Raw genomic sequence first — 25,123 nt, forward strand, 5'->3', positions numbered from 1 at the left:
AAGATACACAGCTGTAGGACTAGGAGGTACAAATTACCGGATATAAGACAGGTTCAAGGATGTACTGTACAACACAAGGAATATAGCCAAAATTTTGAAATAACTGTAGATAAAGTATAACCTTTAAAACTGTATAAAATTTTTTAGTTAAAAGGGTTTACACGAAACTTAAAAAACATTAAATGAAACAAATGACACAGCTTCATAGGTAGTTTACAGAGTGACTTCTAATACACACTGAGTGAAAAAATAATGTATAGAACAAAAAAAGAATGATAGGTACTTTTCAAAAGGACACATAATCAACCTGAAGGGACTTCTAATGGCCAATTTGAGAAAATCAAAGCATCAAGACAAATAAGGAAAGTAACTGACTATAACCCACTGAATAAACAGAAAACCCATGAGTGAGTAAATTTAAGATACACAAACTGACAGATAAATGGATGGATGGATGGGAGGGAAGGAGAGATAGGATAGAGGGAAAGGAAGAAGCAAATAAATTTTCTGACAAAAGAATATTACACAGCTTCAAAGTTACTCTCAACAGACTGCTTATTAACTATGAGGGGGTAAAGAGCAATTTTACAATAGAGCGATCTGGCAAACACCATCCTGAACAAGTGGTTGACATCAATAGTACTGGTATAAATCAAAATCATGTACTATCTGATATGATGCAATGAGAAGAACACTTCTCACAGAACAACACTATTTTGTTATTCCAAATTGAGAAAGAGTATACAAAATAATTGGCCCACATCTTCAAAAATGTCAAAGTCATAAAAGTCAAGAAAAAAACTAAAGAACTGTTCCAGATCAAAGGAAGAAGAAAACAAAATAAATATAATGTGATTCTGCAATGGATTGGTTTCACATAAACAACACTATTGGGCACCTGGCAAAACCTGAGTGGGGTCCGAGGACTGAATGGTAGAAGTACATCAACATTAACTTCTTGACAGGTGTGTAGTGGTTAACACAGGAGAACGTACTTGACTGCCGGCAAAATATACTAAAGTACTCATGGGTGATAAAGCACCATGTTGGTAACTGAAACTCATCCACCTCCAGGGAGAAAGTTATCTATTCTAATGGATGGGGCGGGGCGGGGCGAGCCACAGTTCTTTTCCCAGACATTGCCAATCAACTCCATCAGCTCCTTGAAAGTGTTTATCAGTTATCTTAAACAACATGTTATGATCTATACCATAAAAGATCCAGGTGTGAGGCAAACAGATCTCATTCCAGTAGGGTGCAGCCTAACATTCTGCAGAGAACAGTTCTTTCACACCAGCCTGATACTTTGGCCTAAGAAGCACAATCTAAAGACAGCTGTCCACATCTTCTCTTCATATAATTTCATTTTCAAACCAAGAAATGCAGATTACGAGAGAGAGGAAGGAAAACATCTTTTTTTCCATATTAGAAGGCACAGACCTTTAGCTGTGGGGTCATAATCACTAGTTCTATAAATGCTACAGATAAATATTTCATTTTCTAAAGAAAACGCTGAAGAAATCACGTTAGACAGGAAGATTCCTTCTTGAAGTTTCATAGCAGAATGATAACTTTCGCTTCCTGGTAATTAAAAAGTACACTATTCTTCAACCAACACACAAATGACCTGAAATCACTAGCTAAATTGATACTAAGATACAAGAGAGACAGAGAGGCATTAACACTTTATGGCCTAAACAGTGTGTATTTCCAGCCATCTATCCTTAAGCCATCTATGGGGTCGCACAGAGTCGGACACGACTGAAGCGACTTAGCAGCATCATTAAGATATAAAATCTGATTAACATTTCCCATAATTTGTAGCAAATAAATGTCTTGTTAACTGTTCAGAAGCTAAGAATTCAAACTGTGATAATTGTCTGTTACAGAGAATTAAAGTCCAAGAGAGAAAGGTAAGTAACAAATGGACTGCCTTTCCTTTCTACTAGATTCTTGGGATCCAGTCTACACAGAGTATGAGGTCTGGATCAAATTATTTTCAATATTCATCATACAATATGCTTGCCTTTTAGCAGTTTAGCTGTATGCTCTTGGTCTTTACAAAACATAAATACAAGAACACTTCACCTGAATAATTTCTATGCATCCTGTGAAATCACAGCTGAAAACATAATCTACTATGTCACACAATGGCAGAACCCACAAAATAGGTTTTTTGTTGAGTACAGTGCCAGGAAAACCCTGTCTCCATAAACAAATGGGCAGATTTTCTTTCCACAGACAAAATACTATGTAACTCAATGCTATACAGAGAAAGGAAGAGCTCCTTGATAGTCTTGGCAGCCAGGAAACTTATATCCAATGTAATGAACAACAGACTGGCTCCCCCAGTAGGAGTCTGGTAGTGGTAGGTGTTCAGTCACTCAGTCAGATCTGACTCCCTGTGATCCCATGGACTGCAGCACACTCATTTCCTTCACTCTCTCTCGGAGTTTGGCAAACTTATGTCCATTGAGTTGGTGATGCTATCGAGCCATCTCATCCTCTGCCATTTCCTTCTCCTTTTACCCTCAATCTTTCCCAGTACTAGGGTCTTTTCAAATGAGCCAGCTCTTCACATCAGGTGGCCAAAGTATTGGAGCTTCAGCATCAGTCCTTCCAGTAAATATTCAGGGTTGATTTCCTTTAGGATTGACTGGTTGGATCTCCTTGCTGTCCAAAGCACTCTCAAGAGTCTTCTCCAGCACCACAATTCAAAAGCATCAGTTCTTCAGTTCTCAACCTATTTTCTATGTTCTTCTCAGATGGCTTATTTTGTTTTTATATTTAAGTATCCTGCTGTATACCATCTTTAATTCTGTCAGCAGATTTAAATCTTGAAATTACTCAGTATATGTATGTGCACCTATGTATTTCACTTTCTCTCTCTTAAGAAAATTTTCCTTCTGATATCTCTCATATTTTCTGGTATCATTTTATACTAAACAATCTAAAAAATTTTTAACAATATTGACATCAAGTAGTCTGCATCATTAACTCCCTTTGTCCTTACCCCCAACAAATCATGGGATGGCCCGGGGGGGAAGGCAAGCACATCACCTTTGCAGTAGTCTGCGGGGTCCTCCTGCTCCTCATCGTCTGAGCCCAGAATCTCCTCCTCTGGCTCTGGTGGGGCAGGGTCCGGCAGAGGAGGCGGTGGTGGCGGAGGCGGCGGTGGAGGCACCAAGGGAGCTTTCTGCTGAGGCTCCGGCCTGAAACAAGAGGAGGGAGAATTCCTATTGACTCAGAAGGAAATCCTGCGTCATGAACACACTTTAGAGTTTCTTAATATGGAAAACAATATAACTTTTCACACACTAAGAGGAGATGCTGATTAATGTTATTTCATTTTAGGTGAATTCAAGTAAAGTTTCAAATCACAAGAGGGCTACCCTTGGCTGTCCTATTAGCCGACGAATATTTTTGCAGGCACATTTTCACTCAGAGTTTCAATACTTCAATTAGATATATACTAATATCATGAATTGTAAGTGAAATAAGACAATCAGCCCCCCATGACATGTAATCTTGTTAGTTAGAACACATTCCCAGAGATTAGAAAAAAGAGGACAACAATCCTGGACATTAAAAAAAAAAAAAAGTTTATTATCCATCATTTTTAAATCAAAATTCATTTACCCATTGAAACCATAGAAATGTGGTTAGGATTCTTGGATAACTCATAAAAGCCAACTAATGTTTACTGTAACTGATACATAGATATTTTCATTAAACAATTCAGTTATCTATCAACCTTACTTATCAAGACAAGAACATTGTTCCAAACTGGAAATTAAACAAAGAAAACATGTGAATGTAGTCTAATACAAATACAATTCATACATCAATGCAAAGTTTCCATGGGTCATTTCTGATTGTCACATAAAGCTAAATATTTAGTATACTCTTTACAGAAGATAGGAAAACCTATAACACTAAAAAGAAGCAAAAAACTTAAGAGGTTACAGATGTAAACCTTTCAAGTATCTAGAATACCTCAAGAATATATTAAATTTGCTCAAAAATAAGGCATTCATAATGCAACTCTATAAAATGAAGTTTCCACTTATAAAATTTAACTGCAATTTCTAGCCATATCCCAATGGGAAATCTTGAACCTCAAGACTCAACTGGATGCAGAATGTCCCTTGAGTTACAAGCTACCCTAACAACAGGACCACCGTTGCTCTCCCTGAGCTGGCCATAGCTCTACAGGTATAAAGTGGGGAAGGAACTGATGCCAAGTAACAAGCACAATGGGATTTGGCTGTTAAACTGGTCCCCAGAAACAGGTTCAGTGGGATAGGCAGAGGGCCTCTAGTCTGGGGAGCAAGGAGTACTTCACAGGCACCAACAGGTAACAGCCATTTTTTTGGAGGGAGCGGGGCTGCCTAGTACTGATGCCCCCTTTCTAAAAGCACCTTTTGGAACACGGTTACTCCTTGCAGAATGAAAGGCTGGCTCTAAATCCTCTCTCTTCACCATGGTTCAGCCTAGGGTGTAGAGCCCTGAAAACCTGCTTGAGAAGGTCAGCCATCACAGGGTGCAAGCTCATTCCAGCTGCTAGCAAGAGGCAGAGACAGAGAAGCTGCCCTCTTTTAAGCTGAAACCCTAAATTCTTGCCAAATCTAAGATAGGCCCCAAATAGCCTTTATTACGTTGCCTTCAACCTAAGGTTGTTATAGCTCATCTGTGGTTTGTCATCAAAAACTCAAAAGTGCCACAGCAGATGAAGGAAGGCAACAGAAACACCAGCAGTCATAAGGATGGGGTGGGGATCACACCCCACAGTAACCTTAAAGGCCAACAATGGCAAGTATGATTACCTTTGACAGAACAACTAAGGAACATTTATAATCTGACAATGACTAGCACTGATTTTTACTTGCTAGAATTTAAGAAGACTCAAAGTTACAGCTCCCTGGGTAACAGACATTAGGACAATGGTGGTGATAGCATTCTGAGTTAACTGTGCCTCATGACGGAGCACTGAAAGGAAGTCATCACAACCAAACACCCACATCTCTGACAGAACATCCAAAAAAACCCCCAGGAGACCTTATGGAAGTGCAATCATCCTTCTGGCAGCTTTGCAACTGCTTATTTTCTTTTCTAACAGACATGACTTTCTTTAGTGAAAGTAAAATGGTTCCAGGGAAGAGAGGTCTGAGGAAGGGGATGTAGGAGAGGAACTTCACCAGTTTCACCACTTCCCAAAGTGAAGAGGTTAGAGAAAAGGAGGCATGGGTGGAATCTATCTGACAAATTGGCTCAATCAGAAATACTTTACAAGTTGACTGCTTCTTCCTTAGAAATTTTACATGAAAGAAGAAAGAGATTCTCTAAATTTAAAAAACAGAACAAAGAAAAAACAACACTGCATGTTACCTGTGGAGACTATGTAACAATTAGTAAAACTGAAGGATCTTGTTTCACTGATGCAGGGTACTGCTATGCTCAACACCACTGAAACTTGGGCCAGATAGCTCACTGTTGTGGGTGCTGCTTCCTACTTTGTGGAATGCTATCAGCCTGGTCTCAAGCCACTGCATGCCAGTTGTGATCGTCAAAACACATCAAGAAAAAGCTATCCTAAATGTCCATCAACAGAGGAATGGATAAAGAAGATGTGGTACATATATATATAGTGGAATATTACTCAGCCAAAAAAAGGGAATGAAATAATGCCATTTGCAGCAACGTGGATAGACCTAGAGATTTTCATACTGAGTGAAGTCAGTCAGACAGAGAAAGACAAATATCATATGATACCACTTATACGTGAAATCTAAAAAAAAAGGGTACAAATCAAACAATTTACAAAACAGAAGTAGAGTCATGAATATAGAAAACAAACTTACAGTTACCAGGGGATGTGGGGAGGGTGGAGATACACTGGGAGATTGGGACTGACATACACACGCTGCTGCTGCTGCTAAGTCGCTTCAGTCGTGTCCGACTCAGCAACCCCATGGACTGCAGCCCACCAGGCTCCTCCGTCCATGGGGTTTCCAGGCAAAAGTACTGGAGTGGGGTGCCACTGCCTTCTCCGACATACACACACTACTACATATAAAATAAGTAACTAACAAGAACTTGCTCTATAGTACAGGAAACTCTACTCAATATTCTGCAATGTCCTACAAAGGAAAAGAAACTAAAAAAAGAAAAGGGTGAATTTATGTATAACTGGTTCACTTTGCTGTAAACCTAAAGCTAACACAACATTGTAAATCAACTGTATTCCAATAAAACATTTTTTCAAATCATCAAAAAAAACATGTCCAGACACTGACAAATCCAAGGATGCAGGGGCAAAATGATGCCCATGTGAGCACCTCTCATCAGTAGTATTTGTTATACACAGCTGCACTGCAATGGAGTACATTGTATCTGTGATACAGGAGGCAAGATTCTAGTTTTTCACAGGCCCATTTTGTCTAGTTTGAGAGGCTTAGGTATCTTTATCATAATATATGTCTCTCAATTATTCATGACCCATTTGGTGAGCTGCCATATCACTTAACAAAATTCTCAGACCCTCTGGTCTCAGGGAGGGTCACATTGAACAGCAGGCAGATAGTTACCCGAAAGCCAGTCCTATCAAGTTAAAGGGATGAGTCAGGGTACCCTGAAACACAGAGGAAGTTGAGTAATGTTCATGTAATATCTTGACCGGCTATCACATCAAAACATCTAGAACTGTGCTGTCTTCTGGCCCCATGTGGGTGCTGAACACTTAAATTGTGCCTTGTCCTAACTGAGATGTGCTCTAAATGTAAAATACATACTGAGTATCCAAGATTTAGTACAAAAAGTGAAATGTTTGAATAATTTTATACTTATTACATGTTAAAATAATGTTTTAAACATAAATTATTAAAATGAAATTCAGCTACTTTTTATTTTTTTAATGTGGCTTCTAGAACTCTTTAAATTACAAATGAGGCCCACATTACATTTCTACTAGATGGTACTAGTCTAGACCCTCAGATTCAACAACAGCAGAGGAGTGGCTTGGCAGTGGTCATGCCAGTGAATAATTTCTTTCTAAGGTGTCTCCCAGTAATCTGCTTCACACCAATAACCACCAATTCTCAAATTACCCAGTTCATCATAGTAAGGTCAATATACTGTAACTGCCAAATGTTACAGCCCAGTCACTGACTCCTTCTCATCCCATCCAGCCTTGTTACTGCCTACCACACAGAAAAGGCATAATCGTTTGTCTTAGGGCAACTGTACAGAAGAGAGAATGATGCCATATTGTCCTTAAGGCCAACTTCTTCAAAGTGGTCTCTGGTGGTTTCTACCACACTTAAAAGCTTGGTTAAAATCTCAACTGTTAAAAAAAAAAAAAAAAAAAATCAAGAGATTATCTCATCAAGTGCATAATCATGAAATACATCAAGTGACATTAAAAAAAATTTCATTAATCCTACTGATAACCATCAAGACATTATTTCAAAACACAAACTGAAAAAATTATTCAGAATTACTAGGGAGTTCCCTGGCAGCCCAGTGGTTAGGACTAAGTGTTTTCAGTGCTATGCCCTGGGTTCAGTTCCTGGTTGGGGAACTAAGATTCTGCAATCCATGCAGTGGCCAAAAATTATTAGAATCATGTCAGATGCAGTGGGGGAGAGATAGGACAGGACATTAATATTTTCAACATCAGTGCCAACAAAACTAAATGGTGAAAAAATACTCTTTTCAACAAATGATCCTGACACAAATGATTATCTGTATATAAAAACAAAACAAAACAAAAAAACAACAGAAAAATACCTGTGTGAGGCCTACCACACATAAACACATAATATTAACTCAAAATGAATAACTTGTGGGAAAAAATGAGTAAATCTCAATCACCTAAGGCTAGGCAATGCTTCTTAGACATGATACTAAAAGCATAAGCAATCTTAAAAAGATAAATTTAAAAATTAAGGAAAAGAAATAGAACAGATAATTCTCCAAAGAAGATATACAAATGACCAATAAGCACATGAAAATGTGTTCAACATCATTAATCATTTGAGCAAGGGAATTCAAAACTCCAATGAGATAATACTTCACATCCTACTTGAAGGTTATAATAATAATAATAAACACAGTAACAAGTACTGTCAAGAATGAAGAAACTGAAGCCCTCGTACGCTGTAGCAGGAGTGTAACACAGCACCAGTTGTTTTGGAATATCTGATAGTTCTGAAGAAGGCTGAATTTAGAGTTTCCATGACAGAAGTGAAAGTTGCTCAGCCATATCTGACTCTCTGCAATGCCATTGACTATATAGCTCACCAGGCTCCTCTGACCATGGGATTTCCCAAGCAAGAATACTGGAATGGGTAGACATTCCCTTTTCCAGAGATCTTCCCAACCCAGGGACAGAACTCAGGTCTTCTGCATTGCAGGCAGATTCTTTACCTTTTGAGCCACAAGGGAAGCCCATTAAAACCCAACAATCCCACTCACAGGTATATACTCAAGAGGAATGAAAACATTTGACCCACAAAATCTTGTGTAAAAATGTTCACAGAAGTGTTATTCATAATAGACAAAAAGTGGCAACAACCCAAATGTGCATCAACTGATAGATGGATAAATAAAACTGTATATCCTTAAAATATAATATTATTCAGCAAGAGAAAGAAATGAAGTGCTGATAATACACACTACAACATGGATGCCCCTTGAAAACATTATACTAAATGAAAAACTGACAAATTTATAGAGACTGAGTGAATTAATGGTTGCTTAGGGTTGGGAGCAAGGGAAAGAGAGAAGAGAAATGGAGACTGTTAACAGGTACAAGGGCTTCTTTAGGAGGCAGGAAAATGTTCTAATGTGGTGATGGTTACACAACCATGTGAATATACTAACAAATACTCAACTGCATACTTCAAGATATATGGTATGTGAATTATACCTCAAAAAGCTGGTTTTTAAAAAGCAGAAGCCTACAGAACTATATAATGCCTTTTAATATCCACTTTATACTTTAATAAAGTATACACTTCCAAGAAAAATCAGAAATATCGACATTTAAATTTAAGCAATCTATATGCAAGGTCTCTTTTACAACTGCCCAGTACATTTACAGTGAAAAGTAACATGCAGTTCTATAAAAAGTAGTCTGAGAGTCTATCTATTTAATAATAGTCTGAAGTTTACATAAGGCCCAAGTTATTTTTGCTTGCTTAGTTGCTCAGTCATGTCCTACTCTTTGTAACCCTTTGGACTGTAGCCTGCCAGGCTCCTCTGTCCATAGGATTTTTCAGGTAAGAATACTGGACTGGGTTGCCACTTTCTCCTCCAGGGGGTCTTTCCAACCCAGGGATCAAACCCACATCTCCTGTGTCTCCTGCACTGCAGGCGGATTCTTTACCCACTGAGCATTTGGGGAAGCCCCAGTAATTTAAGAATGTACCAATTCAGAGACTTCAGAATAAAAAATTTAGAAAGCACAGTCCCAATTTGTCATTCATACTTTTCACAAAGAACTATATTTACTTTGCCCTACATACAATATAACTAAATATCCTAATCATTGCTCCAAATAGGGCTATCGTAAAAATAGCTAAAAAAAAAAACACAAAATATTTTTCTTTTAATATTACATTAGAAACAAAGATACATACATAAATACATAGAATTCTAAGATTATCATCTACACCATATTATATTTTTCATGTACATTTGCTCTACCAGAAAAAGGAGGAAAACACTGAACCACCCTAGCAAAACGCATGCATCATCTGCTCTATTTTGCCAAGGAAACCAGATAGGAGTTCCGATTTCCTTCCAGCTGCTATTTCTTTTCTATTCCAGCAGAGAAAAAGACTAGTAAACTTCACATTTGGCAGAAAAAGAAGTACGTTCCTTTGTTATCAGCTTAAATGGTAACTGACACAGTTTTAGAAATTAATTCATTTAATCATTAACCAAAACATAAAAAAGAAATTCCAAACCAATTTCTTCAGGTATTATTCTAGGGACATTCACATAAAGTCAAATTTCTTTTTCTTTCTTATGTTGACCACCCGGATTTAAAATTCACTCTCTTCTTCCCACCCTCCTTCTTACTCTCCCTCTCTTGGTGGCTACTGTCAGCCTGAGAAACATGCAATCTGGCATTTCTACTTAAGGATAGAATCAATCAATATACACTTTCTCTCAAAATAGCTTATCTTAAAAGGCTAGCTGCTATAGCACTGGGTAAAGTCACACAGCTAGGGGGTAAAAAGCCACAATGATTTCATGTATTCCTCTCCAATGAAAAGAGAATTTCTAATCTTTCTGTAAATAAAACCTAAATGTGAAGTGTCTGTGGTGGTAGGTAGAATTCTAAAATGAGCTCCAAAGCCCCTTACCCTGTGTAATTCCCTGTTCCTCTGGGTGTAGGCAGCCCTTGAATATGATATCACTCTTTCAATTATGTTATATGGCAAAAGGACAGCTACACTGGGTGGACCTGATCTAATCAAATGAACCTTTTTAAAGGAGAGTGAGTTCTCTGGTCACAGAAGCTGTCAGGGATGTGCCTGAGCTAGCCTGGAAAAGAGCAAATGTGTCATGAACTGCCTATTAGGGCCACACTGGAAGAAACTGCCAGTGGCCTCTAGGAGTGAGCATGGTCCCCAGCCAACAGCCAGAAGGCTAACAAGGACTTCAGTGCAAAGAAATGAGATCTGTCAATACCAGACATCTTACAAGAGGGCTTGAATCCCCAAATGAGAACAGCAGCCTTGGCCAACAGCATGGTTTCAGTCCAGTGTGCAGCCCTAACTTCTGACTTACAGAACTGTGAGCTGATAAACAGGTATTGTTTCAAGCTGCTAAGAATGTGGTAATTTGTTATGCAGCAATAGAAAATGAACAGAGCTGCCAAGTAAGAGAGTAGTTGACTTTAAATTATCAGATTTTGGCCTCAACAGTGAGATCTGGGTTGGGTTTGTTTTTTTAAGTAACTGAAATGATCAGAAGAATTAAGAATTGAGAACTAGTTCTCTTTGAGGCACAGGAAGGTTAAAAAAAAACAAAACTTTATGTTCCCAATTCTAACAGAAACAATCAAGTCAGACATTTTAGATGATTTTGTATCTAAGGGTACACTGTCTTCTAGAACACAGAACACAGTTAGTGAAGATGTTAATCAAAGTAAACTACACCTTACATAACAAATGAGTTGAACGTTTGACCACCTGACAACATATGTATGGCAGAGCTATATACTTCTTATCCACTTTATTAACACCTTATATATAAGTTGTGGAGCCTGGCAGAACATGTTATTACTACTGAAGTACAGAAAGAGAAAACTTTAAACCAGAGCACAAAAAGCATGTAAAAATGGCATCCACTGATTCCACAAATACTCAGACAAGCATACAGCAAGTACCAGGACATACACCAGAGAGCAAAGGAGCCCAGCATTGAGGGAATGCATGGTCTAACAAGAGGGAGAGAAATTCCTATAAACACGTGGATATGGGAACATAATTAGTTCCTCTCAGTGTTGTCATGGAAGGTGAGGTGGCAGAGGGCTGAGCCACAAACATCTACATGTTGGGGGTGATTTTAGATATAGACCAGAATGAGGCACAGAGGGTGGAAGAGGGTGGCCACAGCCCAGGAAACAGGGTGATCAGAGGCATAAAGGTTCAGCATCAGTCAGCTGACAAGAGAAAAAAATTTACAGTTCTAAGGAATTTGGGCTTTATCCTGAAGGCAAATAGGAGCCACTGAAACACAATTTCAGGACCAGAGAGTTGTTCTCTGCAAAGAATATATGGAATTGGTATACAGAATGGATACAAAGGATAAAAAACAGAAGCAGGAAAACTAGTGAGGTATCCAAGGAGTTGATGATGCTGAAAACCTGAATTCAGAACTTAGTAATTCACTAACCGGAAGTGAGTGTTTGTCTCCTAGGTTGCTCATAGTAAGATATAAGATAGTTCAGTTGCTCAGTCGTGTCCAACTCTTTGTGACCCCATGAACCGCAGCACGCCAGGCCTCCCTGTCCATCACCAACTCTGGGAGTTCACCCAAACCCATATCCATAGAGTTGGTGATGCCATCCAGCCATCTCATCCTCTATCGTCCCCTTCTCCTCCTGCCCTCAATCCCTCCCAACATCAGGGTCTTTTCAAATGAGTCAGCTTTTCACATCAGGGGGCCAAAGTATTGGAGTTTCAGCTTCAACATCAGTCCTTCCAATGAACACCCAGGACTGATCTCCTTTAGAATGGACTTGTTGGATCTCCCTGCAGTCCCAGGGACTCCCAAGAGTCTTCTCCAACACCACAGTTCAAAAACATCAATTCTTCAGCACTCAGCTTTCTTTCTAGTCCAACTCTCACATCCATACATAACTACTGGAAAAACCATAGCCTTGACTAGACAGACCTTTGTTGGCAAAGTAATGTCTCTGCTTTTTAATATGCTGTCTAGGTTGGTCATAAATTTCCTTCCAAGGAGTAAGTGTCTTTTAATTTCATGGCTGCAGACACCATCCGCAGTGATTTTGGAGCCCAGAAAAATAAAGTCAGCCACTGTTTCCCCATCTATTTGCCATGAAGTGATGGGACCGGATGCCATGATCTTAGTTTTCTGAATGCTGAGCTTTAAACCAACTTTTTCACTCTGCTCTTTCACTTTCATCAAGAGGGTCTTTAGTTCCTCTTCACTTTCTGCCATAAGGGTAGTGTCATCTGTATATCTGAGGTTATTGAGATTTCTCCCAGCAATCTTGATTCCAGCTTGTGCTTCTTCCAGCCCAGCGTTTCTCATGATGTACTCTGCATATAAGTTAAATAAGCAAGGTGACAATATACAACCTTGACGTACTCCTTTTCCTGTTTGGAACCAGTCTGTTGTTTCATGTCCAGTTCTAACTGTTGCTTCCTGTCCTGCATACAGGTTTCTCAAGAGGCAGGTCAGGTGGTCTGGTATTCCCATCTCTTTCAGAATTTTCCACAGTTTATTGTGATCCACATAGTCAAAGGCTTTGGCATAGTCAATAAAGCAGAAATAGATGTTTTTCTGGAACTCTCTTACTTTTTCGATGATCCAGCGGATGTTGGCAATTTGATCTCTGGTTTCTCTGCCTTTTCTAAAACCAGCTTGAACATCTGGAATTTCATGGTTCATGTATTGCTGAAGCCTGGCTTGGAGAATTTTAAGCATTACTTTACTAGCATGTAAGATGAGTGCAATTGTACGGTAGTTTGAGCATTCTTTGACATTGCCTTTCTTTGGGATTGGAATGAAAACGGACCTTTTCCAGTCCTGTGGCCACTGCTGAGTTTTCCAAATTTGCTGGCATATTGAGTGCCATTAATTTGGATGGAGAACAGAGCAGGAGGAGGAGGAGGAATGGTTTTCAGTGAAAGTGTACTTCTGTTTCATCTCATCAGAGTTTGAGGAGCATGTGAGATGTCTAGCATTGTAGAAATACAGTGGACTATTTGATATGCATAGCTAAAAAACAAAGGTTTGGGCTGTAAATAGAATCAGAGGTCATGATTAAGTAGCTGGTGTGTACATGCTCAGTGGCATCTGACTTTTTGCAACCCCATGGGCTATAGCCCACCAAGCTCTTCTGTCCATGGGATTTCCTAGGCAAGAATACTGGAGTAGGTTGCCACTTCCTTCTCCAGGGGATCTTCCCGACCCAGGGATTGAACCTGCATCTCCTGCATAGGCAGGTAGATTCTTTACCACTGAGCCACCTCAGAAGCCCAAGCAGTTGGTAGCTAAAGCCTTTCTAAGCATGTGTGAGTGCCAGGAAGAACTGAGGAATTAAAGAGCCAAGAGCAGAGCTTTAGTTGAGAGCTAACATACAAGGTTAGTCAAACCACCAACAGATTCTAGCCTTCTCTGGTTCCTGATCTTCAGTCAGTGACCCAAGGCATAATCACTGAGATAAATTCATAAATTTAAAAACAGATTTTAGAGAATACACAAGTTTTACCTTGTATAAGTATACCTTTTACATCAAGATGAGATACACATATAAAAACTAGCGAACTAAGGACCCACATGTTTCTATCTAAATCTGTTTGTAGGCAATATGAAGCCAGCTGGGTATAAGGTAAACTGCAAACACCATTCCCCCTCCCCCTCCAAAAAAAAACTTGTTTACTGAGATCCATATTGATGAAACGTAACTAGAACCACTAATGATTGCCTCATGCTACTCAGGAAATAATGCAAGATGTCCCACTTTGGACATGGCTCTTGCACACCTCCGCAAGGTTGCTTTTTTTCTTTTTGGTAAGGGGTTTTTGGTAATTTATTTTATGTATTTATTAATTTTGGCTGCACTGGATCTTCACTGCTGCACCTGGGTTTTCTCTAGTTGCTGAATTGGGCTTCTCATTTTCGTAGCTTCTCTTGTCGTGAAGCACAGGCTCTAGGTGCTCGCGGCTCAGCAGTAGTGGCCCATGCATAGGCTTAGATGCTTCATGACATGTGGGATCTTCCCAGACCAGGGATCAAACCCACATCCCCTGTACTGGCAGGTGGATTCCTAACCACTGGATCACCAGGGAGTTCCTTCTGCAAGCTTAAATCTAAAAGCAACTACAATTATATGACACAATAGCCACTAGCCAAATTAAGCAGAATTAAAATTTAAGACTCAGTTCTTCAGTCACTCTTCCCTCAGTTTAAGTGTTCAACAGTTACACACAACAGTTAGTGGCTACATTACTGAACAGTGCAGATGATAGAACATTTCCATCATCCCAGAAAGTTCTACTGGACAGGCTGCTCTAGCCAATACTTTAGCAGCATGAACTTCCTCTAGCATATCATTACTTTTAATAAGTTAAAAAGAAAAAAAAAAAAACTGAAAAGGCATTTGGAACCATTTTTTTATATATTCCACTTCTGAAAGTTTTACCATAAAATTATAAACAAGGACAGCATATTCATTTTTGATGATTTCAATATTTTGGAGCATCCTTTAGCTCAGCACACCTCCTTATTGGAATTTACCAAATACAGTGACAATGTCTACAAATAGCAATGTTTGGGGACTTAAATATCCATCAAGGGGAGATTTGTTAATAACCTAATGATAGATTATGGCACATGCAGACAATATAAAGAATGAGGCAAATAAAGAAAATTTCATTCACAATAGTGTCAAAAAAAAAAAAAATATACAAAGCTCTGGCAGCAATCATGGCAGATACCAGCCTCACGGTGCCTCTCAATGTGATCAATGAATTCTGTGGCTTCATCAGCTTCCTGGTGTCCTGGTTCCACCTGAGCATTCCCAGCTGGGGAGTTATCACCACCATTTTGGTGACCTGTTTGGTTTGCTGCTATCTCTTTTGGCTGGTTACAATTCTGGCCCAACTCAACCCTCTCTTTGGACCACAACTGAAAAATGGAACCATATGGTACCTCAAGCATCATTGCCCTTGAGAAAGAAGACCTGCACACCAGTCACTGAGATCACAAACAGAACTCTTCTACATTCAAAATCACCTCATACTCAGACCACTTTCCTTGACTTGACCGTTTTAGCCATCAGCAGCCTTGAAAAGGTTCCCACCACATTTGAAAGCCTTATTCTACATTGCAGCATTTTTTCCTGTCACCTTTCTTACACTTTGATAAAAGATGTGCCTACTTACCCTAAACTGTGCTGCCTCCATAAAATGTTTTTATAGTCTTTTGAAATACAAAGTGCTATTCTTCTGAAAAATAGCCAACAATACTCTCTCCTTGGAACCTGTGGATTTGAAGATGGCTACTGCCAGCTCATTACATGGCAATCAGAGAAATGTTCAAAAAGTACAAGACAATAAAACTTCAGTGGGACAGCCAGTAGGGGAACATGTTCAGAGGGAAAAATCTGTTTCACCAGAATTATACCAAAGTATATTTTCAAAATGAATTTATTTCTGCCATTTTTTGGAGTAAATTATTTTTTCTGCTTTCTATGGGGAAAAAAAATACAGTTGACCCTTGAACAATTAGAGAGGGCTGGGGCAAGATTGAAAATCCAAATATTACTTATGGCTGGCCCTCCGTATACATGGGTACTACTGTAAAAAAGAAATCCACATGTAAGTGGACCCAAGTAGTTCAAACCTGTGTTAAGGGTAAACTGTACATAGAAATAAATTTAACAAAAGAAGTTCAAAACATATACTATGAAAACTAAAAAATACCACTGAAAGAAATTAAAGATCTAAATAAACAGATCTTGGGCTTCCCCAGTGGCTGAGTCAGTAAAGAATATGCCTACAATGCAGGAGACCTGGGTATGATCCCTGGGTCAGAAAAATCCCCTGGAGAAGGAAATGGCAACCCCCTCCAGTATTCTTGCCTGGAAAATCCCATGGATAGAGGAGCCTGACGGGCTACAGTCCATGGGGTCCGAAGAGTCAGACATGACTTCGCAACTAAACCACTACCATCAAATAAATAGAACAAAATCCCTTGTTAATGGATTGAAGATTTAATACTGTTAAGATGACAATATGCCCCAAACTGACTTACAAATTCAACCCAATGCCTATCAAAATACCAGCTGGCTTCTTTGCAGAAATTGACAAGCCATTCCTAAAATTAATATGGAAATGCAACAACCTAGAAGAGCCAAAACAATATAGAAAAGGAATAATACTGGAAAACCCATGCTTCCTGATTTCAAAACTTACAAAAAAGGTACAGGAATCAACTCTGTGGAATAGACAGTTCAGAAATAAACCCTCAGATTACAGTCAAATGATTTTTCAACAAAGGTGCCAAGACCATTCAATAAGGAAAGAAGTGTTTTTTTAAACAAATGGTCATGAGAAAATGAATATCCACATGCGAAAGAATAAACTTGGACTCCTAACACACACCATTAAAAGAAAAAAAATTAACTCATAGTTGATCACAGAACCAGATATTAAGAGCTAAAACTATTTAAAACTCATAGAAAAGATGTTCATCATTAGCCATCAGAAAAACAAAAATCAAAAGCACAATGATGCCACAACTAAGAGTTCACATGCTGTAAATAAACACCCCTCACACCACAACAAAGAGCAAAGGTCCAGAGTGTCACAACTAAGACCTGGCGCAGCCAAATACACAGACCACAGCGAGACATGAGTTCACACCTACTAGGACAGCAAGTCAAAAAGACAGCATCAAGGGATGGCAAGAATGTGCAAAGATTAGAATCCTCACGGACTGTTCATAAGGAAAATGAGACAGCCATTTTGAAAAACTATACGCAGTTTCTCAAAAGGTTGAACAGAGTTACCATATGACCCAGCAATGCTATTCTTAAATATATGTAAGAGAGGCTAAAATGTACTTCAAAAGAAAAACCTGCAGATAAATGTTGTTAGCCTCATTATTCAAAATAGTCAAAAGCAGAAACAATCTAACATCTATTAACTGATGAATGAATAAATAGAAGAAAATCGTAATATAACAGAATATTACTCAGCAATAAAAAGTAATGGAAGTACTGATAGATGATACAACATGGATGATCCTTGAAAAGATTATGGTAAATGAAAGAAACCAGTCATAAAAGATTATATTGCATGATTCCATTTATATGCAATCCCTAGGAGAGAGAGAAAGTAGGTTAGTAGCTGCTTATGGTTGAGGGGATTTGAAGAAATGGAAGTAACTACTCAAGTATACAGAATTACTCTTAAGGATGATGAAAATGTTCTGGTGATGGTTGCACAATTCTGTATGTAGACTAAAAAAGTTGTTACATGCTAAAAAAGAGGCTGTCCTCTATGTTCGACTATGGAAGATATGCCACTGATGAATACAAAGGCACAGAACATTTGTGTATGGCATGTAACGTTTGTTTTACAGATACAAAGCACGCACCTCCCGTTAACAGACTATTTCTGGTAGGAGCAACAGCAAACTGACAATAATGGCTCTCTCCAGGAAAAGGAACTCAATGACTGATGGTCAAGGAGAAGAATTAACTTTTCAAATATTCCTTAAACTCCTTTGATACCTTTTCAACTGGGTATCACACACATGCGTACCAAAATAAATTATTCATTTATAAAGACAAGAAAGAGAAAAGAGGATGCTGGGAAAGTGGGAAAGTGGTTCCAATCTCTGACCCCAACACTCCACCCCTCCCCAATCCTTGCTGCCTCAGGAGAATTTACTAAAGAACAACAAAGTGAACCGTCTAGGGCTAGAGAGCTAGGATAAAAGTCCAAGTCCAAACAACACACAGTTTTCTGGTAGAAACACACCAGAAATAACACACAGTTTTCTGATAGAAAGCCTGTGGGTTAGGTGTGAAAACCAGTTTCATCACTTAAAAATCCACAAGAATTCAAGTCAGTGACTACTTCCCTGAGCCTCTAATGAAAGTCAGAGGTTTAAGATAATTAAAAGGGATGATACATAAATTCTTTGGTATGGTAACTGTGCATGTAGTAGGCAGTCAATGAAGGTTAATCCTCACGTCCAGTTCCCATCCTTCTGGTATGTGGATACCATGAACTAGTTTCCTCAGAGCTCCAGTTATGACTAATAAGGAAGTATACCCTGATGGTGATAGCAGCCATGAAATTAAATGACACTTGCTTCTTGGAAGGAAAGTTATGACCAACATAGATAGCACATTCAAAAGCAGAGACATTATTTTGCCAACAAAGGTCCGTCTAGTCAAGGCTATGGTTTTTCCAGTGGTCATGTATGGATGTGAGAGTTGGAGTGTGAAGAAAGCTGAGCGCCAAAGAATTGATGCTTTTGAACTGTGGTGTTGGAGAAGACTCCTGAGCGTCCCTTGGACTGCAAGGAGATCCAACCAGTCCATTCTAAAGGAGATCAGCCCTGGGTGTTCATTGGAAGGAATGATGCTAAAGCTGAAACTCCAGTACTTTGGCCACCTCATGCGAAGAGTTAACTCATTGGAAAAGACTCTGATGCTGGGAGGGATTGGGGGCAGGAGGAGAAGGGGACGACAGAGGATGAGATGGCTGGATGGCATCACCAACTCGATGGACATGAGTTTGGGTAAACTCTGGGAGTTGGTGATGGACAGGGAGGCCTGGCGTGCTGTGATTCATAGGGTCGCAAAGAGTCGGACACGATTGAGCGACTGAACTGAACTGAATGACCCTGATATATCATGCATGATACTGCGACCAGACCTCTCTGGCCCTCTGCTCATCTGTGACTATCCTAATGCAAAGGTCAGCATCAGTCTACCTCTTAACCTCTGTTTCTAAACTCATGTATTTTATAATCATAACTGGTTATGAGATTTAAGGATGTTTCAGAAGGATCCCTCGTTAATTATCATATACTTCTACACAGCAAAATGACAAAAGGTGTTGTACTGCTGCTACAAACACATCTAGATTTTTAAAAAAGAGTCTAACATGGAATTTTTTAACAAGTAAGCAAACTGCATACTAACATTCTCCGGTAACACATGACTTGTTCTACATAGGTTTTTTTTTTTGACAAGTACAAACTTAAGCCCAGTGCTCAGGCCGTCTTGTAACCTAGTTTCAGTGGACTACACAACAGAAATGTTCTCATCTTAAAGTTGTTTCCCCTAGAGGGAAAACAATTTACAACGGCTGACTGAGAATTTTGCAATATTCTGCCTCTCAGAAACTTCATAATTTCAGTCATCCACATTCTTAAACTTTAGATAAATGGCTTTATTTTTTAAGACTGTTGTTTCAATTAGCATTAATGCCAAACTTACTATAGGAATTGTGTATATAGTTCTTCAAAGATGTTGAAGCACATTAATGTTATTCTTACAGGAATGACCATTTTCAGAGACTCCATATGTAACCACTGTAAACACTATTTTCAAGTCCTTTTGTCTGTTTCTACTTGATTTTAATGATCTACGACTGAGCAACTTTCACTTTCACAAGCAAGAAAAATTATGCTCATGTGTAGTTTGGATTGCTTCTGTTGTTTAGTCGCTCATTTGTGTCTGACTCTGCAACCCCATGGACTGTAGCCCACTAGGCTCCTTTGTCCATGGGATTTTTCAGGCAAGAATCCTTCTCTACAGTCTGGATACTAGATGTCAAATAAATCCTTAAACAAATAATGTGCCAGTTTAAAGCTCACCAAAAGATGCCAGTAAAAAGGATAAACTGTTGCTAAACAATGGAATAATCACTCAACAATACTAAACAAGGAACAATAAATCCTAGAACATGAATAAATTTAAAAGAACTCTGCTAAGAAAGAAGTCAAACTATAACGCATATGATTCCATTTTAAAAAGGCAAACCTTTAGTGATGAAAAGCAGAACAATGGTCACCAGAGGCTAAGGAGTGGGGAAAGGGTACCGACTGTAAAGGGACTCAGGGGAACTTTTGGTGCTGATGAAATGTTACCTCATCAATGTGGTTACACCATGTGTATGTACAACAGTCATTGAACTGTATACCTAAAAATGGTGAAACTTATTTAATGTAAATTACATCTTAATAAAGCTGACTAAAAGGAAAACAAAACAAAACAGATCATCATAGCCACCAGTGAGCTTAACCTAGTGAGCCACCATGCTCTTAACTTCTTAACCTTAACTCTTAACCTATGCTCTTTTTACACTCCCAATTGGTTCAGGTCAAATACTCTTTACTACCAAATATGAAATTCTGCAAACCTCCAAGTCATAGATATGAACACATGGGAAACTCATTGCCTAGTTTTAAACCACTCACTGTTTTACAAGGGCAGTACTGCAAAGATTAAGAGAACAAAACTTTAGTGTTGAATGTATAAGAGTCTTACCTAAGGTGGAACAGAAATTCAAAATATAAGATGGTGCTGAGCCGAGCACCCATTAAACCAAATGTTACAAATAACTCTCCCTTGTATTCACACGGCACAGTACCATCCCAGTTCAAGTTTATCTCACAACTGAGGACTGCTTGAAAAACATCAAACTGGTATCTCATCAGACTGATGTGGCAGGAACTAAGGTACTCCACCAGTCTAAGCATCCCACCAACTCAAAGAGAACTCAGGGACTGTGATATTCTCTTCTTCCCCGTGTCATAAATTTTCTGATTCTACCCTCTAGTTCCAAATTCTGCTTGACTACCCAATTACAGAGAAAATACCTCACATCTGTTCAAGAAGTATTTATCAAACTTTTTTTTTCTTGCTAAAATGAGTAGAATGTGTCTTCATGCATGGAACCAGGTGTTTACCAGATTAGAGCATACAAATAACAACACAAAACAAGGCAGACACTGGTTCAGAAACCCTGCTAACCTTAATTACCTCAACACAGTCATGGCTCAGGAATACAGTGACAGAAGAAAATATCCAGAAAGGCAGAGACGCTCTCTCTGGCTAGTTTAGTCCCAAGGAATTTGGAAAGAAGTGGCCTCTGAGGCTGACCTATGAGGGCTTTGGAGGCAAGGGGGACTCTCAGGAAGGAGACCCAGGCATGGCAACAGGAAAGTCTGCTTCTGCTGATACACAAGGTCCCCAGAGCAGAATATGGGCAGAAGTGCTAGAAAGAAAGGTTGGGACCAGATTTTAACACCCTTGAATTAAGAATATGGAGTTTATTTCTAGTAGGATATAAAATGCCATGCAAAACTAAATCTATTTTTACTTTAGATATATAGTAGTTCTTAGAACTATATACCATGATCACGTAGAAGCTTTTTCAAAAGACAAAAGCCTAGGAACAGGAGATTCTGACTCCGCAGGTCTCAAATGTGGCCTCGGCCCATGTCACTAGGAGACTGACACACACCCATGGTTAAGAATTTCTGCTATAAGCAGTCATTACCATATCTAACAGATGTCTACTGGCAACACATCCAAGTGTGCTTATGACTCAAATACAAGTGAGGAAAGCAGATACAAACAGACACAGGCAAAGAAAGGCAGATAGAAATAAGAATTCCTGATGCTCCAAAAGATTTCAGGAATAGGATGCTCCATTCTAGTAAATGTATGTCTCTTTAAAAGTCATTACACTAATCACAGTCTGTTTTAATCATCTACTTCATTCAAGTAAAACCAAATTTTAGTTAATTCCATCAAAATATAAATAAATAATTAAGAGTTCAAACAGAAAAGCACAGCTAACAGACTTTTAACATGACTGATTATTAACATCGTATTTTTCTCCCCTCCTTCCCTTAGTAAAAAACAAAAAAACAAGAAAGTCGAAAATAACAGACAACAAAACAGTAAAAATCAAGAAACAAGAAAGACAACAAACTGAATGGAAGAGGTAACAACTAGGAAGAACAAAAGCTACAACAAAAAGTGACAGACATCGATCAGAAACCTCCTTAGAACCAGAGCATGAAAACCAAGGGCTGGGGAAGCACCAGGTTGTGGGAGGTATGCTACTGAATCCGCAGAGCAGCTGGACACAGCAACAGCTCCCTCTCCGCTCACCCTAACCCCAGGGCGGTCAAAGACTGTAATCTGGCTACAGAATTTTGGAGAAGTTATGGTAAGGTACTGTGATGAGAAACCAATTTGATGATTAATAGAATCTCAGACTCCTTACTCCACTCTGCCTCCCTTTAGAGGCGTGAAGAGAATTCTTTATGGAAGAAACTGAATAGCCACATCCAGGCCAGGCCCACATACAATTACAACAGAATTTAGTTTTAAAAATACTTCACTTAAAAACTAATGAGCATTTACATATCAGCCACTGGATTCTCTCTACACTGGGATGAAGGACATCTAGTTCCTATAACCCAGGTCTGTTTTAGGCTTTCCACTACTGGGGCAGGGGGTGTCGAAGACTCTTCATTAGGTGTGACTTTGAATAGATGACTGAGGACAAGAGCTATGCTTTAGTGCCTGTGTGCTTATTAGCAAGTGTCATTTTACTAAGAGATATTAAATAACATAAGCTGACTAAAAAATCAAAATTGGGGGCTTTCCTGGAGGCTCAGTGGTAATGCATCCGCCTGCCAATTCAGGAGACATGGGTTTGATCCCTGATCTGCGAAGATCCCAAATGCCACGGAGCAACTGAGCCTGTGCTCCAGAGCACAGGAGCTGCAACTTCTGAGCCCACATGCCGCAACTACTGAAACCCATGCACCCAAGAGCCTGAGCTCCACATCAAGGGAAGCCACTGCAGTGAGACACCCACACACTGCAGTTAGAGTAGCCCCACCTGCTCACCACAACCAGAAAAGAGCCCACCAGCACAGCCAAAATAAAATATTAATAAATAAATTTTAAAAGTCTAAATTGAAGAAGTATACGCCCACTTCTTTATAAATTCATCAAGCCTATAATCTAAAACTTTGATTTCATTATCTTACATTGATTCAATGAATGAAAATTTTCTGTATTAAAGAATATATTTACTATTCCTTTCTTCTTCCCAAATATGCAGTAAGTAATAAAGTACCAGTTGGTCCCATCACTTCATGGGAAATAGATGGGGAAACAGTGGAAACAGTGTCAGACTTTATTTTTCTGGGCTCCAAAATCACTGCAGATGGTGACTGTAGCCATGAAATTAAAAGACGCTTACTCCTTGGAAGGAAAGTCATGACCAACCTAGATAGCACATTCAAAAGCAGAGATACTACTTTGCCAACAAAGGTTCATCTAGTCAAGGCTATGGTTTTTCCTGTGGTCATGTATGGATGTGAGAGTGGGACTGTGAAGAAGGCTGAGCACCGAAGAATTGATGCTTTTGAACTGTGGTGTTGGAGAAGACTCCTGAGAGTCCCTTGGACTGCAAGGAGATCCAACCAGTCCATTCTGAAGGAGATCAGCCTGGGATTTCTTTGGAAGGAATGATGCTAAAGCTGAAACTCTAGTACTTTGGCCACCTCATGCGAAGAGTTGACTCATGCTGGGAGGGATTAGGGGCAGGAGGGGAAGGGGACGACAGAGGATGAGATGGCTGGATGGCATCACTGACTTGATGGACGTGAGTCTGAGTGAACTCCGGGAGTTGGTGATGGACAGGGAGGCCTGGCATGCTGCGATTCACGGGGTCGCTAAGAGTCGGACACGACTGAGCGACTGAACTGAACTGAAAGTACAAGAAATTTTGTTGAACAGATATACTGTTTCTATGTGTTAGGAATTCATGAGCAAAGAATCTTAGTAAGGACTCAATTACAAACCGGTGGCAAGAACAGGCAAAAATTCTCAGCTGGTGTACACCTGACTGAGAGGCATACAAGTTAGTCTATCCATCACTACTTATTTGGGAGAATTTTAGGAACTCAAATAATATGACTTAAATCCTGAAAAAGTGAAATAAGCTTTCACTTAAATGGTTGTTTTAAAATCAGCAGACAAAAGGTGGAGCTTAAATGTGGCAATAAAATTAATGTTTTATACACTGAATGCTTTAAAGTCAACTTGTTTCTCCTCATTCTTGGATCCTTATAGTTTTTACAGTCTGACTTGTGATACCAAGCTTAAAAAAAATCTCTTTCAATAGTTTATTGTCCTGAAACACAGTCTCAAGGTAACTTACCAGGTCAAAGATTTTCCACATTTAAAAACCAAACATACTAAGAAACTGCTATACAAAAATCTGTATAAGTTACACCGCCAACATTAGGCAACATCTTTACTGATAGTTTAACTGCTTAAGATGAGCTCCTACAAATATTCCTCTACAGACACCCAGACACCAAAGAAAACACCATTTTCATTCAATGGCTCATTAACTTTTCTAATAAGTAACAATCCATGCTATCAAAACAAAAAAGGCACTATCATTAGTAAAGCTTGAAACTTAAAATATGAAGTAAAGTTTGATCAAACAGTAGCTGAAAACAATATTCCCAACAATTTAAGCATTTCAAGCAGAAAACAGTTTTTAACAGTGAAATTGCCATTTTAAAACTTCTATTTTCTTACCTGCTTTTAGTATCTACTCTGAGTACTGCTAACTCTTTAAACACTATTATTCTGCAGTATCCCTTACATGTTTTCCTTCATAAATTACATTTTTGAGAAAGTATTCTAGTGTAAATGCAGCAATAGAATGAATAATAACATGAATCTTAAAACACACTTCCAACAGACCTACCTTATATGTTATCATTGTGTATTTGCTTCATCATGAACAAGAGTGATAAGGCCCTGCTGACTTTATTTTGTTGAAAC

At 39.0% G+C, this 25,123-nt stretch overlaps 2 protein-coding genes across 26 annotated transcripts in view; one reads left to right on the forward strand and one right to left on the reverse strand.

The window, feature by feature from the left end:
- SRPK2 (SRSF protein kinase 2) overlaps positions 1–25,123 on the reverse strand; it is a 247,474-nt gene that overhangs the window by 75,529 nt on the left and 146,822 nt on the right. For 13 of the 25 annotated variants that reach the window (XM_024991039.2, XM_059885841.1, XM_059885847.1 and 10 more), the window contains one exon: positions 3,061–3,212. The exons of 2 other annotated variants lie outside the window; for them this stretch is intronic. In XM_024991039.2, the coding sequence (XP_024846807.1) occupies positions 3,061–3,212 (152 nt within the window). Of the gene's footprint in view, positions 1–3,060; positions 3,213–20,782; positions 21,019–25,046; position 25,123 lie in introns of those variants that run through there. 10 more of the 25 variants (XR_009494210.1, XR_009494209.1, XR_009494208.1 and 7 more) reach the window with 2 other exon arrangements.
- Positions 14,292–15,770, forward strand: LOC101905465 (V-type proton ATPase subunit e 1-like). Its single transcript, XM_059885855.1, has one exon. The coding sequence runs from the start codon at positions 15,121–15,123 to the stop codon at positions 15,439–15,441; it is 321 nt and encodes a 106-aa protein (XP_059741838.1). The 5' UTR covers positions 14,292–15,120; the 3' UTR covers positions 15,442–15,770.

The sequence above is a fragment of the Bos taurus genome, chromosome 4, assembly GCF_002263795.3.
Source record: "Bos taurus isolate L1 Dominette 01449 registration number 42190680 breed Hereford chromosome 4, ARS-UCD2.0, whole genome shotgun sequence".
Lineage (NCBI taxonomy): Eukaryota > Metazoa > Chordata > Mammalia > Artiodactyla > Bovidae > Bos > Bos taurus.